Here is a 16,191-nt window from a genome sequence, read left to right on the forward strand (position 1 = left end):
CCCATTATAAGAAACTTTATACTGTTGACATTAAGGAATACCTACTGTAGTGCTACAAAGACATTGGTTCATTCCATGAAGAGAGTACTAAATGTTTGACTTAGCATGCAATTAATGCAAAAACATACCGCAAGGGAAGTGTCCTTTCCCGTCAACTGAAGTTGATAGACAATGCCGTACTGGAAGAGAAAAAATCTGAGACTCAATATTGTCTCTAGTATCCGTCCTCTCAAAGTTTGGATATGAATCTGCAATATAAAAAACTTCAGTGATAGAAAGAGCAGTTTCCAGAACTTCCTTTTTTCCTTTTCTTTTCATTTTTAAGTTTCTTTTCGAGGAGAGAGGGAGATCCTTTTTTTCTTCTCATAAGCAGTTACATCTTCCAATTGAATGATTCAACTTCCTAGGAATGGTCTGGTAGCCTAAAACTTCCTCATATTACTTTTAGGCAGAGGGAGTACAGAGAAAGGAGACAGAAATGAATATCACAATTTAAAAATGTCTAAACTGTTTGCATCAAAAAGAGGAGACAAGTGGTTGATACAGTACTGGCCAGAATGCAATTGACAAGGAAAAGAGAGCTCATGAAGGTATAATTTAAGTAACAAAATTTAAAATTAAAAGGCACATAAGTCGACCTGTTCTTCATCCCACCAGGACTCCCAGCTGTCGTCTCCCTTGACACCTACTCCACCCTTGTACATAAGCCAGTTGGTCCAATCATCAAAGTCCTCAACAGTCCTGTAAAATAATGACAAGTATTGACAGAATCACGGAATTATCAACAGCTGTAACAGAATCACAAATCACATTTGGAGGTTGACAAGTGAACAAAAGAATAAGGAAAAAATGATGACAACTATGATGTTTAAAAGGATAGTTACTGTAATTACATATTTTGATTACTTGCTATTATGGTCCATCCATGAATGAACTCTTTCCTTAATTGAAACTTTTAACAATCCTAAAAAATCAAATTACAATACTAGATGATATAACTACTTTATCTTATTTTGAATATGATGTGACTAATCTTATTTTTATTTACCATCTCTTTACCAAACTCAAATTTAATACGTCATTTCAGAATTTCTTCACCAAAATTATGAAAAGAGTTAAATGGGTCAATCAAAATGGTAGGAAGGGAGTATAACTATAATGGTACCAAATCTCATCAATGTTCTCAACTCTGGCAAAAAGCAGTTTGAAAATTACATGGTACAGTAAAACAGGTGCTTGTGTAAAATGATGCAGTGGAGAGCTGTAAGACCCCGGAAGTTGGAAAGTCGAAAAATGGAGTTTTAGATGGAAATCACAGAAAATCTGCACCAGATAGGGACCACGAGACCCATCAGGGGCCGTACTCATCTTCACGGTCCGTGGAGGGGCCGTATAAGTGGCAACAAACAGGGGAAGTAGGGGGAAGGGTCTACGGCATGTGGTGCGTATCACGGACAGTGAAACCATCCGTGAATCTAAACCCCTAGGACCCCAAGTCCCTTTGAGGACCAAGACAGGATCCACGGTTCGTGGAGCCCAGTACCGACTATGGTGGCACCCTACCCCAAGCCAAACTTACCCTCAGGACCACGATCCGCGGCGAGCTTCACGGGCTGTGGTGGTCTTTCGTGAAGGTGACCGATTCAGTTAAGTTCAAGGGGTGTATCTGGGAATTCACCCAAATCCCAAAATCTTCTCTCTAAAGCTTTCTCTCAAGGTTCATCTTTTTTCTCTAGCAAATTCCAAGAGAAATCAAAGTCAAGTCTCCAATTCATTGCATTTAGGACTTCAAAGTGATCAATGTATGTGGGAATTCACCTATGGATCCTTTCATCCATGGAGTACCAAGGTTTTCGTCAAAATCTCTTTTATGAATTTCTTCTTCTAAGCCCTATTTTTTATGAAGTTGCATTGGGTCATCTTAATTATGATTTATCGATTATTGATCAAATTATGCATAGTTCAAGTTACACTGCATGATTTCAAGTTGATTTTCATGGATACATACTATTTATTATTTTCAAGAATTTATGATCATGATTTACAAAGGATTTCTATCAATGATTTATGAATGATTATCAAGGCTTATGAATGACTCATGAAAGTAATGAATGATGATGAATCATGATTTCAATGATGTTTCCAAGCAAGTATCAATGGTTGTGAAAGGTAATTCTCACACACTCATGTTAAAGAGGTGAAAGGCTTTTCTCACCAACTCATGGATTCTTATGAATCAATCATGTTAATGAGCTACTCTTATGATTATTTTATGATGAGGATTGATATCTATTATTGTCTTTCCTAATGATGTTAATGACCATGTTTTCATGAATTCTGTTAGGATAATGACTAAGCACTGAGGGGACTTTAAGATAGGGTTCGGTCCGGTAGCCAAAGTAGCTACCTAAGGGAATCCTAGTAGCAACCTTTAGTCCCTAACTACGTTGCCCGCATAGGTGTATTATGCCAATATGGCCTAGCTAGTGGATCCACAAAATAGCTCAATGTTAAAGAAAGGTCCCATCACGGAGTCCACCTTGGCAAGTAGCCTCTCCCTTCTCGGTGTGGGAGTACATCAAATTTCATGTTATAGCTCACATGGTCTTAAATGTCGATTAAAGATCTTATCCCACAACAAGGTATATGAAAAGGTATAAGTTCTCATGATGATGTTTTGATGCATTAACCACATGATTATGATGATTAAATGTTTTCAAGGTTTTACTCATGTTTTAAGATATTGGTCATGCATCACATGTTCATATTGCTTATGTCCTATAATTATTGTTCATGCATGCTTCTCACATACTTAGTGTATTCCATGTACTAACACATAATCTGGCCTACATTGTATCATAATTTAGGGACCGATGATCATGCACCTCTCACTCGTAGCTAGAGTTGAGATTTACTTTCTCATTGTTGATGACAGTTTATCTTTTCCTTATGCTCTTTTGACGTTTATCTTTTATATTGGGTGAGCTAGGAGCTTGTCTAATGCCCCCATCTAGACTAGTAGAGGCATGTTAGATGTTCACGGAGTCTATGTTGACGCATCCTTCGATGTTGGGTTTTTTCTCTTTTCTTTGAGATATTTCTATTGAGACTTTACATCCGCATCTATGGTGTAGCTTTATGGCTTTATTTACCTTATGTATGCTCATGTATAATATGCTAAGAGGCTTGGTTGGGGTCCTTCGGAATTCTAATCATCGTGTCACACCGAGGGCATAGCTTGGGTCGTGACAAGCAATCATATAGAAGAAATTTCCATAAAGAACAGTAAATACAAGAAATAACATACTTTTGCCATTCAAATCCAGAGGGATTGAAGATGTAAGGAGCAAATAGCCATGATATAACAAGGAACCAACTGCTGAGAGTTAGTAAGATAAAAGACGTGGTGCCTCTACTCGTGTAACCATAAGCCAAGTATACCATAAGAAGCAAAGCCACTTCCAACCTGTGGATTGAAGAGTTTCAATGACAGTTCTAGGAACAGAAGAAAATTCACAGATCAAATTAATGGGGTCTAGGACTCACGCTTTAACAAAATGACTTCTGGAGTAAAGCCTATAGTTCTCTGCAAACTTGATGTGACGAACAACAAAACCTCGTCCAGTCGCCCGGTACTGTTTTATAAGTAACATGATGGGTTATTCTGGTGCCTAGTATAAGTTCCTTCAGAGTGAAATTCATACAACCCACTTACCTTTGCACCACCGTGGAGGATAGTGCGCCCAAAATAGTGAGTCCTGGTCCCAAGAGAAAAAGTAAAGAAGACAGAACAAAACTGAAGCTGCATCGTAATAAAGCTGAAGACAGCCTGCAAAATTAGTGCATGTGAATGCAAAGCAAAATAACTAGAAACACCAATTTAAGCAAACACAAAATGACAAAATCCATTGTTATCTATATGATAACACGAGATACAATGCATACCTTTAGTAAACCAAGTTCAAGAATGAAACCCATTATCATGGGAACTGCAGTGAAAATTCCTATCTGAACAAAAAATTGAGCATTCAAAGCGGCATCTAGTGCGGTGTTACCCAAAATTTTAGCTCTCTTCGATATTCCTTCATCAAGTCCAGAGAAAGCCTGCTTGCAATAAGAGAACTGCTGAGACTTATATAATGGTAGGCAGGAGCAATCAAGTACTGTCAGCAACCGTCTAATAACTGTAGACAAATACCATCTCATTTGAAGGATCAAAACATGTTGTAGAATTGGATGAACAGTGAAACATAAGGATGCTGCAGTTATGGTTTAAAATCTAAACATGTGTATAAAGTTCCTCATCCTTCCATAGAATACAATTAAAACCTGCAGTTTTATCCATCCTTTTTTCTCAATGATATCTTTGTAAGGTTTATGTGTTCATAGAAATATATCTAACTGTGTCAGAGAGAGACGACTGACGCCAGGGAAAGATAAATGTTCTCAAACATCCCAGACCAAACTATGAGCCCGTTTGGATGGGCTTTAAGTTGGTCAAAACCAACTTAAAGCCCTTTTTTAGCTTTTGGACGTGTTTGCCTAATGCTAACTTTAAGCCATAAAGTTCTTAAAGTCAGTCAAAAATGAAAAGTTAGGATTCCTAACTTTTTTTTTCGAAGTGCTTAAAGTCATTTTCTTTGACCATAGAAATTACTTTTATATCCCTTATATTTTAACTAAATTCCCAAACTACCCTTTTTATTCTTTTAACCCTAAAATTCACATCATTTTCCTCATTTAAGCACTTTTATCCAAACACTCAACTGCTTATTTATAAAAATAACTTTCAGCACTTCAAAGTTCTAAAAGCACTTCATACATAAAAGTTACTTTTTTTAAGCCCATCCAAACGGGCTCTATGTTTGCGAAGATTTTTATCTTTCAAAATATAAAGAGGAAAAGCTGAAGAGCTCACTAACGTTGCACTTCTCTCACTTTTTTTTTGTGAGAATTAGTTGGTAAGTTCATCTATTTTCTCTAAATGGTCCTTACCATGATTCATATTAATAGAACCAACAGATCAAGTTAGAAGTATCAGTGGTGCAACAAGAGGCAAGATTAATCTAGTTTAACATCTCAAGAAAGTGCATGTACATCACTCCACACTCATACAATAGTAACAAACAACAGAGACTATTAGAATAATAGAAAAAGAGACATGTTGGAAACATTTTACCAGATATGCTCTTCCATATAAGAAAATGTACACAGTAAGGACTGTCATCTGCAATAAAGAAAAAAAAATTATGAGAAAAGCCAGTCAACAGGAAAGATACATAATTTTCTGTCTAAAATTATATAAAGCTAGCCTTGAAGGTAGGACAATATAGTTTAGACTGATCATTTATAGGAGTTAAGAAGAGAAATGTGCCTAAAGCAATTGTTGGAATGGGTGAAGATGTTAGAATGAAACAAGCACATAAGTAGCAATACTTTTGTTTCAAATATCATATTATGACCTGATGTTGCACCGTCTGTTATAGAAAAAACTGACTCACAATAGTTCATTAGACTGACATCTAAAATAAATATTAAATTAAGTTACTGATCAGAAAAGAAAGCTGTAATGTTTTTTATAACGACTATATGAATTTTACATGTTTTCCCCATTTTAATCCTCCCGGTAGCTTTTATATGTGATTAATGATTTGCGGGGATGAATGATAGCTCATTTTGAGAGTACAAATGGGATGTGCATAGTGAACTGTTTATATCTTGCCACTTCAAAAAGTTTTGGCCACGTTCCAGAAGAACGTTATTTTATGTGGGGGGAGAATATAATAACCAACAATTTAATGGCTATTTGATGATGAAATAGAAGAAAAAAAGAATTAAGAAACGGAAAAAAAGAAAGAGAAAAGGCAAATACCCAATTTAATAATACAGAAAAAGAAATCAACGTGCTGGTCTGCTAAAAGCAGAAAGAAGCAAACAAAAATAAAAGAAGAAGAAACACTGAAATCCTCTCGTCGAGCAGAATCTTTTGGTGGTTGTGAATAGGGAATTATGCCTTATTGAGCAGAGTTGACTTTTTCACTCAAACCTTTGACCGAAAATTTAACTTTTGAGGGTTGAGGAGGTTAGAAGTGCTATTAGTAGAATGAGCAGGGGGAGAGCAACCGGTCCCGATTCCGATAGATTTTTGAAAGAGCACTGACAAGGGAGGTATTGAGTGGTTGACTAGGTTGTTCAATGTTATTTTGAAAAATACTAAGATACCCGACGAATGGAGGTGGATACAATAGTTCCATTGTACAAGAACAAGGGTGATATCCGAAATTGTAATAATTACAGAGATATCGAATTGCTGAGCCACACTATGAAGATCTGGGAGAGAGCGGTGGAGATGAGGATGAGGAGAGGAGTGTCCATCTCAGAGAATCAATTCGGATTCATACCGGTGTGGTCGACTACTGAAGCAATCTGTCTTATGTGGAGATTGGTGGAGAAACATGGAAAAGAAAGAGGGATCTTTATATGATTTTCATTGATCTTGAAAAGGCTTATGACAAAGTTCCAAGGGATGTCCTCTGAAGGTGCCTGGAGGCTAAAGGTATCCCAATGGTGTACATTAGGGGATAAAGGACATGTATGAAGGAGCCAAGATTCAGGTTAGAATGGTGAAAGGAGACTCAGAGTATTTTCTTGTTGAGATGGGACTTCATCAGGGATCTGTACTGAGCCCTTTTCTTTTTGCCTTGGTGATGGATGAGCTGACACGGTCTATTCAGGAGGAGGTACCATGGTGTATGCTATTTGCAGATGACATAGTATTGATTGATGAGACTCGGGACAGAGTTAATGATAGGTTGGAGATTTGGAGACAAACCTTGGAGTCCAAAGATTTCAAATTGAGCAGGACCAAAATAGAATACTTGGAGTGCACATTCAGTGTTGCGATGGATGAAGAGAGCATGGAAGTGAGGCTTGCCACTCATCCTATTCCCACGACAGAATGCTTTAAATATCTTGGGTCCATCATCCAAAGTAGTGGGGACATCGACGATGATGTCGCGCATAGCATTGGGGCGATATGGATGAAATGGAGGCTTGCCTCTGAAGTGTCGTGTGATAAGAAGGTACTATCTAAACTTAAAGATAAGTTCTATAGAATGGTGGTTAGACCGTCGTCGTTATATGGAGTGGAGTGCTGGCCAGTCAAGAACTCACATGTATAGAAGATGCATGTTGCAAAGATGAGAATGTTGAGACGGATGTGTGGGCATATTAGGAATGACAAGATTAGGAATGAGGTTATTCGAAAGAAGGTGGAGTGGCCTTTTTGGCACACAATATGAGAGAAGAAGACTGAGATACTTTGGGCATGTGCAGAGAAGGTCTATCGACGCCCTAGTTAGGAGGTATGAGTGGTTGGATTTAGGGGTTATGCGAAGGGGTAGAGGTAGACCAAAAAAATATTGGGGAGAAGTGATTAGACAGGATATGATGCAACTTCATATCAACTAGGACATGTTTGGGAAGAAGGCTAGTAGGGATAGAACGGTTTAACGTTGGTTATAGGACTAGTCGTGCCTTTATAGTTGTGTTGCTATTGCTTTTCGATTATCACATTATTTTGCTACTGTTATTGTTTGGGTTTGATAGAATTTAGATTGCTCTTCGTTTTAGCCGCTACGCTATATCTATTGTTTTTTCTTGGTGTAGATACATTTGAGTTGAGGGTCTTTCGGAAACCACCTCTCTATCTCCATGAGATAATGGTAAAGTTTGCGTACACTTTGCCCTCCCCAAACCCCACTTGTGGGATTTCACTGGGTATGTTGTTATGTTGTTTCAATTTTCGAACCGAAAATAAATATAGAAAATAAATATAGCAATATGAGTGTCATTGAATTCGTATTCATATGGAGAATGTATATTTGAACAAATTTTGATCATTCGAAAGCGTTATGAAGGGCCATAATAGCACTAGTTTTATATGTCTATTAGCTTTACCCTAGTTCGTAATTTGATGTTTGGGCTTCGATTTGAGGCAAGTAGAGATTTCCTTATACTTTCAAGTGTTAGTTTTGATGTAATAAATTAATGTAAGGGTAATGGGTAACAAAAGGTTCCCGTATAAACTAGATAACGAGCAGTTATGCAGGTACTTCCATGATATGGAAAAATTTACATCAAATAGAATATAGGTAATTAGTATTCCATGACTTGTGGTTTTATTGAATTGTTGATACTTGTGAATTACATAAACTTGATTATCCTTGGTTATAGGTTCGATTGATGAACTCATGTTATTTATATTTGTTCATACATATTCATACCATTCTTATTGTTGCATGATAATTATTGAATGATATTGCTCATTGTATTAATTGCGAAATTCATATTATTATTATGCCGATAGAAAATGAGTCCAACGAGTATATGGACCTAATGAGTCTCCCATGGGTCCCGACTATCCAGCTGAAAAAGTGTGTATACCGATTTTTTGGCCAGTGCATTGCATTGCATTTCATATTGATATGGTGTTGAGATGGTTGTTATATTGATTTGACTTGATACATCTAAAGCATACTGTGATATCATCTGTGGTTTATCTGATTGCAGACAATATATGCCTTACTTACTTTATTATGCTGACCTTGATTCTATAAACTCTGTGTAATAATTTATTTTATGGTATATTTATATTTGTGGAAAAAGGAATTGCTATGATTGTATCTCGTTATCGCTTCTAGGAAGGTTCAGTAATCATAGCTTGTTGAGTACACGTGCTTCCTATACTCACTCTACACTTGCTACACATTTTTGTGTGCAGAGACTAATCCATGTACTAGCGGTACTCAAGTGTACTTGCATTCGAGGTTGTTGTAAAGTTCAAGGCTAGTTGCTTATTTCCTTTTAGACAGTTGTTTTAGATTTTTCCGACTTGAATAGTATTCATAGATGCTCTTGTACCAGTACCAAGCCTTTGGGGTTGATTTAGATTTTGACTCTTTTATTCTACAGTTATAAAAGTTAATTGCTTGTTTCATATTACTTCAACATTTTTTTTAAATGGTTAATAAAGGAACATGGTTCGTCTACAGGGATGGTGGATACCCTCACGGTCACATGGAATTTTGGGCCGTGACAATTTTTCCTTGAGTCAATTGGAAACAGTTCCAAATGAACATCCCATGGGGCAGCCATAAGTTGAACCTACCTTCCTCCCAGTCAGCCATATAACTTCAGTAGCAAAGGTTTGAGCAGCCTCTCTACCTCCCAAGGTAGGGGTAAGGGCGGCGTACACACTACACACTACTCTCCTCAGACCCCACTTATGGGATTACACAGAGTCTGAGTATGTTGTTGTTGAGGAAAAAACAACAAAATTAGTTTAGACTAGCATGACCAGAAGTGAGGTAATGGCCTATCTTCTTCTTTTTTTGCGGTCCCAGGGCGGGGGGGGGGGGGGGGGGGTATGGGAACAGGACAGAATCTGAGACATCAAAAAAAGGATAGATCAAGTAACTTGGGAAACAGGGAATAATAGAAGGAACAAGAGAGATTTGATACCATTGTACAAACATAATAACCAACTGTGGTGAAGAAGAATGAGAGCATCCTAAAGAAATCAAAAAGTTGGCCAATTCTGTACACATCCCTGCTCAGAACCTGCTCTCCATTTCCACCAGCGACCTTGCCTTCAAATAAAGCTATTTGATTTAAACCAACATCTCTTCCCTTTCCAACCTACATTCATCAACACAGCCTTCAGGATAGTAAAAAAGAAATCTAATCAAACGCAAGCAAGTGCAACTAAACCAACCTGAATATACTCATGGTGGGTAATATTACCCTGCCTTAAAGTGGAATTAAAACCTGCAAAGAACGGTGGAAACCACAGATACAAAGCTAGAAAATCATATACCTCAGAAAAAAGAAAAAAACACCACAAAAGTTACAGGCATAGAACTGTCAGCTTAAAAGAAAAAACTGCCATTCGAATAGACTATTGGCTGAACATCACAGAAAGTCATCCTCTGCCCAAATAACAATAGGAACTATCATGTGAAGTAGCTCTATTAGTTTTCATGATCTGAAAAATATTACCCGATCACTATGTGTGGTCCAGATTATAGATATACCAAACAATGGGAACCAGACAGAAAACAATTAGGAGAAATGCGGAAAATAGGAGCTACTATGAGTACGCCAAGTCTCTCAAACTTACCGGCATAGATGTCTTCGCTTATGTTGATAACACGTGATGCTTTACTAATGCCACCCCGTGTGATATGAAAGATTCGATCGAAGATATCAGGATGTCCATAGTGCATTCGAACCCTGCAAGCCACTTGTAAAAATGAAAAACTTTTCCGACCGATTTTTTCACCTAAGCAACTTTGTACAAGAGAAGCTCACTCGTGGAGAGCAGAGTGATTGGCTTTGAACAATAATTTTATAGAACATACCCAGTGTAGTCCCACAAGTGGGATCTTTCGGGGGGGGGGGGGTAGGATGTAGGATATACGCAGACCTTACCCCTATCTTTGTGAGGTAGAGAGGTTGTTACCTATAGACAATAGATTTATATTTTGATAATTATCGACAACAGTTTATTAATAGTAAGAGAATGGCGTGCACAGGAAATGGGAACAGACCAGAGATTCTTGCCACATGCTTCTTAATGTGTTTAGGCAGGTCAAATAATTGTAAAATCAGTGCATGAGTTTCACCTTGCAACAGTTGCACAACTGGTACAAGAGTTTGTCTTTTTCCAATTTTGTTTCACGTACATAATTTTTTAAAAATGGAGAAGGAAGAAAGAAAGAAAAGATGCCCAAACACTTCTTCGTATTTGAAGAAAAAGCATAGCAAACGGTAAACTGTGCCAATCCTACAGCAACCAAACTCTCCCCCCCCCCCCCCCCAAAAAAAAAAAAAATCACAGAGACTGACACACTGATATATACCTATTATATATGTGTCAGAGACTGTTTATTTATCAAGAAAATGTGTACAAGGAGGAGATAAAAAGAATGACTTCACAGAAATAAGGTATAGTCCCTGAATTCCCATGTACTACCAACCCCATCCACGCACATATAATTGTAGTAGGTAGCCAATGAACTGTCACTATTTCATTGCAGATTTTGATAAACAAAGAGTAAAAACCAAAGAGACCGAAAAGAGATGGAATTTTTTCATTAACCTGAGGGGTATTAGATGGACCATGCCTAGGAATGCTGCAGAAGTTAGCATGTTGGAATAGAGATGGAAATAAGTCAGGACACAGGGAGAGATGGAAGATTGTCCCTGCTTGCATCTGGTGGACTATATGGAAGGAAAGAAATCAGAGATGTTATGAGAACAAGAGCATCCCATTCCAAAGCATTAAATTGAATTGCCTAGTGACCTTTTATTTTTGGTGTATCCACAATGTACCTAAGAAGCCGGGGGACATCACCCTCCCTATTTTTAGCTTAGTTTATGAGGGAGATAGGTGCTTAGTTTCTTTTTGACTTTCCCTCTATACTTCTGATGTAATTACTACAGGAGTTCACTATTGGTGTATTTCCTTGTCTATAATACCAGTTAACTTTATCAAAAAAAAGAAAAATAGACGGAAAAGAGTGTGAGAAAGACTGGTTTAGTTCTGTCAACATTGAAACAAGGAGAAAAATCATTCAAACATCCAATATGTCGGGTTCCTTGAAGGGAATGCCCAGATTTCTTAAAACAAAATAGGAAAATGCTCTTTATGTTTCAAAAGACGATGGAGCTTCTCTAGTGCCTGTGTGCAACATACCCCAACCGACAATACATACTACTAGCCTTAATGGGGAAAAAAGAAATAAAAGTTGGGGCAGGGGCGGCAGCCAATACGTAAAACTACTTCTACAAAAAACAAAAGTTTATGATCCTAAAACTAGCCACGTCAGCTTACTACATTGGTAACTGGTACGAAATAAAACAGTTTCAAGGAATCTATTAGGACCCAAAATTGTAGTCTTGGTAGACTAACATGATAAGAACATATACTATAACCTTAGCCCAAAGGCTAAGAAATGTGAGAGTGCTCTTAATAAGACAGATACATATAAAATCTGAAAGAAAAACATAGAATGTAGAGCAGCAATGGGTGCCACTATTTCCAAAAGCTTTCTATTTATATTTGTGAATTAGTACCTTCTCACCATGTATTAACACCTCAAGGTAATCTGAATTGATAATATATAATGAAATGCGAGGAGAAGACGAAAAACTAGAAATGACCAAAACCAATTCTGAATCAACCAGCAATAACATGCTTGATGCTAGTGAGAATTTCTATTAAAGTGATCTCACTTTAGACAACAAGATCAACCTAGGTCAAAAGATACTAACTTGAGAGGCTTTGCTAAAACACGTTGGCCCAAAGTGACAAAACTGGTTTCCTGGTTGGACATAAACCAAGCGAGCGAAGAGACACTGCACAGTTGAAAATATATACAAAGTAGATTAACAATATTATCGGAGGAAAGATAGTTCATCCCAGATTCAACAGAAACTCACCTTCCAGTAAAAACATGCTCCCTAACACCAAGAATAGTGGGTGGTCGGAGCCCATGTTTACCATGGAATTCCTCCAGAAGATTTCTGACTTTCATTGCTTCCTCAAGGTAGTTATCCTGAATTAGAGAGGGACAAATATATTTATGCTGAGGAGAAAAGGAAATGAAAAAGAACCTCTACTTAATTTTTTTGAACCTCTATTTATTTATATTTACACTTCACAGTTAAATGTCACAAAAATATATCATCCAAAATGAGTTCCTGCTGGCAAGACAAGACTAGAACTACAAAAATATACAAATTTACCGCAAAATAAAGAATACTGTAACTTGCATTACATTAATCACGATTCACATAAATACACAGACACGCAAATATTTGAGGACAAAGGTGTCGTGAAAGCAATAATTTAAGAGAGATGCGCTTTTTATTGAAAAAACATGAAGAATTCCTGATTGCATGTTCAGTATGTGTAAGCTAATCATATACATTCTGGACCAAAAAACAACATTTACCTAATAAGACAAGCATTAAGAGGGAAAATTACTTACCTGATTCATATCAATGGTTTGAACTGCTTCCCCACGGGTAAATATTACAGCATGGTTCTGATTTTCCGGTTTGCCTTCTCCAAGTTTTGGATCTCCAGGAAGCTTAACTGAATATATTTCCTGTATGTGTTTTTTTTAGAAAAGAAAAAAAGCCAATTCCATCTAAGTGGTTCATCAAATACAATTATTGCCAAAATACATCCTAAATCCAGAATGACTGTTTGCCCAGTCCCAAATCAGCATGGCTTATCAGGATTTAGAAAACACCACATTATCAGGTCCAAGGCATGAACCTCCATGGTTTTAGTTCACCAATCATATTTACAAAAAAGAAATCATTGGTAAGATAATAAAGAATTGATTACCAAATAGGAGAGTTTTTTTCGAGACATGCACTCAAATAAACAAAATTGATACATCCGTGATCTACTTCTCCTATAACCTCTTCAATACTTGTCAAAATTACTAAAAGCGTTTGCAAGATGCATGAATAACACACCCTCACAGTGGAATACCCAAAAAGTAATTACTTCAAACTCTCAGCACAGCATACATGTCATTCCACTCCAATCCTAACATTTATGAATTTTCAGCATAAAATGCTTTCCAACTGGTTAGTCATCTGTGCTCTACTTGAAGAACTTCTATCATAATTCACTGCACATACAAGATGCCTCAACTATTGTAGCTCTTCACTAATTATCTCTTCTGTTTCAAATTACTCTCCACATCACTTTGCCTGTTTCAACTTGCATCTGGCATATGCTTATAGTTTTAGATGAGGGAGTGAGTTATTGTGTCATCATCTGGTCTTGGGAATCTCTCACATCCTGAGTTAGTTTTAGGAAGAGTTCGATCCAATGTCCATTTTTCTTAACATATAAACATATTAGAGTCTTCTTAAGCTGAGGGTCTTTCGGAAACAACCTCTCTACCTCATCTCTGAGGTAGTAAGGTTTGCGTACATTCTACCATGCCCAGACCCCACTTTGGGGGACTACACTGGGTATGTTGTAGTAAATACATATTCGAGCCAGAATCTTCTCAAATCTTGGTTTACCTAATGCCCCAATAGAATGTTGTATGCACTTCAGATGTCTACTCTTGAGTGCATTGGAGAGTGTCGGAGTTTCTTGTATCAGTTGAGGGTACGGGGTTGTTAAGTCCTAATGTGGCCCTGGGAAATGCTCAACTCATGAGTTAAGTTTTAATGGTTTGAGGTAGGTCTAAGATTCATTTTCTTGACAGAACCAATTTGCATCATTTGTATCCTCTACGTCTCTTCAATCAAATCAATCTATAACCGAATTTCCTTGTAATCCGTCTGGATAGGATCACTCAACTGTCGATGCTTCCTTAGAAACCACAAAGGACAAAAAACAGCTCTGTTTATAAACCCAGCTAATATAGGGGCACATATAGCACCAAGGCCCAACCAACACCAGATATGCCAGCAGTGAAATGCAGGCGACTAGTACTTGAAGCATTTGAGGACCCAGTTAAGGACCAAAGACACCATAACATACTATAATTCATTAACCAAAGATTGCCGCTGTTTGTTGAGAATACATTTAAAATAACAAAAGTGCGCTCTCCCTAACCGCGTAAGCTTTTAGATGAGATGGCCACACACTTGAACATGGTATCAAAGCAGGTATAGGTCATGGGATTGAATCTCACCGCAGTGCGCTCTCCCTAACCGCGTAAGCTTTTAGATGAGATGACCACACACTTGAACATGGTATCAAAGCAGGTATAGGTCATGGGATTGAATCTCACCGCCACCCATTATCAGAAGAATTTCCACGTGCTAGGCCATGAAAAAGAATCAGGCCCGCACATGAGGGCATGTTGAGAATACAATTAAATAATAAAAGTGAGATCTCTCTAATGGCTTAAGCTTTTAGATGAGATGGACACACACTTCAACAAAGTTATTCAACAATAGACCATACCTGATCTTTCCCATGTGCATCAGCTTTAACAAGCTTTGAATAAAATTCCTTTGAAACTTTCCCATCATCCCCTGCAATCTCCTCAACATGAATGAAAGCAACACGAAGTGCTTCATTCCTTGCATACAACATAAGATGCATAAATTCAGGCATCCTCAAACTATAAATGTGGACAAAAACAATCAAGATGTGCACCATCCAATGAAATACTGAGTATAACATCCTCGCAACAAAGCACGTACGAGGCAAAGAGATATGGAAAAAGAATCATGTAACAGTTTGCTCAACTACCATGCATATGATTAATAGTTTAGGGTATTCACATGCAAAATCAAGGAAGGAAAGACTTCCGGTATTTAGGACAAGGAAACATGGGAAAATACAAGACGACTCAAACTTGAAATCATAGGTTTTAGGTACTCCCTTGCAATATGCCAAAAGAAAATAATCTAGAGTCCACAACAATTACTACGCCTCAATGTCAAGTTAGTTAACGATATTTTGCAATAGTATATAAGAAAAAAAATCTGACTGATAAAAATGTCATCAATGTAATGGTGCATCAAAAGAAACTAAATATTAATTCAGACCTTCGCAATAAAAGACCAATATCCGTAGCCTCTGGAGCCTTTCGCTGTTTTTGCTGCCCATAAATTTGGCATGAAATTACATAAGTAAACTTCAAATCAGCTTGAGCCCGTGCTTCTCGTGATAATTCAAACCCTTGACTTGTGAGAAAGTTTGTGTGAGAATGGCCATCCACTCCTTACAAAAGACAAAAGGAAAAACCACATCAGTAAATACAGGCTTTCCATTTGATATAACAACAAATACTAAATATTACCAACCTCCTAGAGATCTCCTTTCCAAGTAACTTTGTAGCATTAATGCCCTTCTGTAATACATCATACCACGCACTATATACAAAATCACATTAAAATAAACAAGCATTGTTAAATAACCAAAAGATACTAGACTACCAATTATAGAAACATAATTACCCTGAGAACAATCAAACCTGTCCTAGCTAGAGTTTGGCCCCGGTAAGATGCCCAAAATCGAAGCTCCAAGGCATCACTGGAGCCTTCCTGAATGTCATTATCACCACTATCACCTCGACCAATCCGCTCCAAAAAATTCTCCCACTCATCTAATATGGAACATACACGGTGGCAAAGATT

At 37.5% G+C, this 16,191-nt stretch overlaps 1 protein-coding gene across 2 annotated transcripts in view; it reads right to left on the reverse strand.

Annotated features, from left to right (window-relative positions):
• The window catches only part of LOC129895538 (callose synthase 10), a 70,925-nt gene that overhangs the window by 2,748 nt on the left and 51,986 nt on the right, over window positions 1-16,191 (reverse strand). For both annotated transcript variants that reach the window (XM_055971260.1, XM_055971261.1), the window contains exons 33-49: window positions 16,029-16,160; window positions 15,859-15,927; window positions 15,601-15,775; window positions 15,011-15,128; window positions 13,056-13,175; window positions 12,505-12,620; window positions 12,337-12,420; window positions 10,181-10,293; window positions 9,776-9,828; window positions 9,523-9,699; window positions 5,180-5,227; window positions 3,946-4,104; window positions 3,716-3,829; window positions 3,547-3,635; window positions 3,308-3,466; window positions 639-741; window positions 129-248 (exon numbers count right to left, since the gene is read on the reverse strand). In XM_055971260.1, coding sequence (XP_055827235.1) covers window positions 129-248; window positions 639-741; window positions 3,308-3,466; window positions 3,547-3,635; window positions 3,716-3,829; window positions 3,946-4,104; window positions 5,180-5,227; window positions 9,523-9,699; window positions 9,776-9,828; window positions 10,181-10,293; window positions 12,337-12,420; window positions 12,505-12,620; window positions 13,056-13,175; window positions 15,011-15,128; window positions 15,601-15,775; window positions 15,859-15,927; window positions 16,029-16,160 — 1,949 coding nt within the window. The remainder of the gene's footprint in view (window positions 1-128; window positions 249-638; window positions 742-3,307; window positions 3,467-3,546; window positions 3,636-3,715; window positions 3,830-3,945; window positions 4,105-5,179; window positions 5,228-9,522; window positions 9,700-9,775; window positions 9,829-10,180; window positions 10,294-12,336; window positions 12,421-12,504; window positions 12,621-13,055; window positions 13,176-15,010; window positions 15,129-15,600; window positions 15,776-15,858; window positions 15,928-16,028; window positions 16,161-16,191) is intronic.

The sequence above is a fragment of the Solanum dulcamara genome, chromosome 7, assembly GCF_947179165.1.
Source record: "Solanum dulcamara chromosome 7, daSolDulc1.2, whole genome shotgun sequence".
NCBI classification, from domain to species: domain Eukaryota; kingdom Viridiplantae; phylum Streptophyta; class Magnoliopsida; order Solanales; family Solanaceae; genus Solanum; species Solanum dulcamara.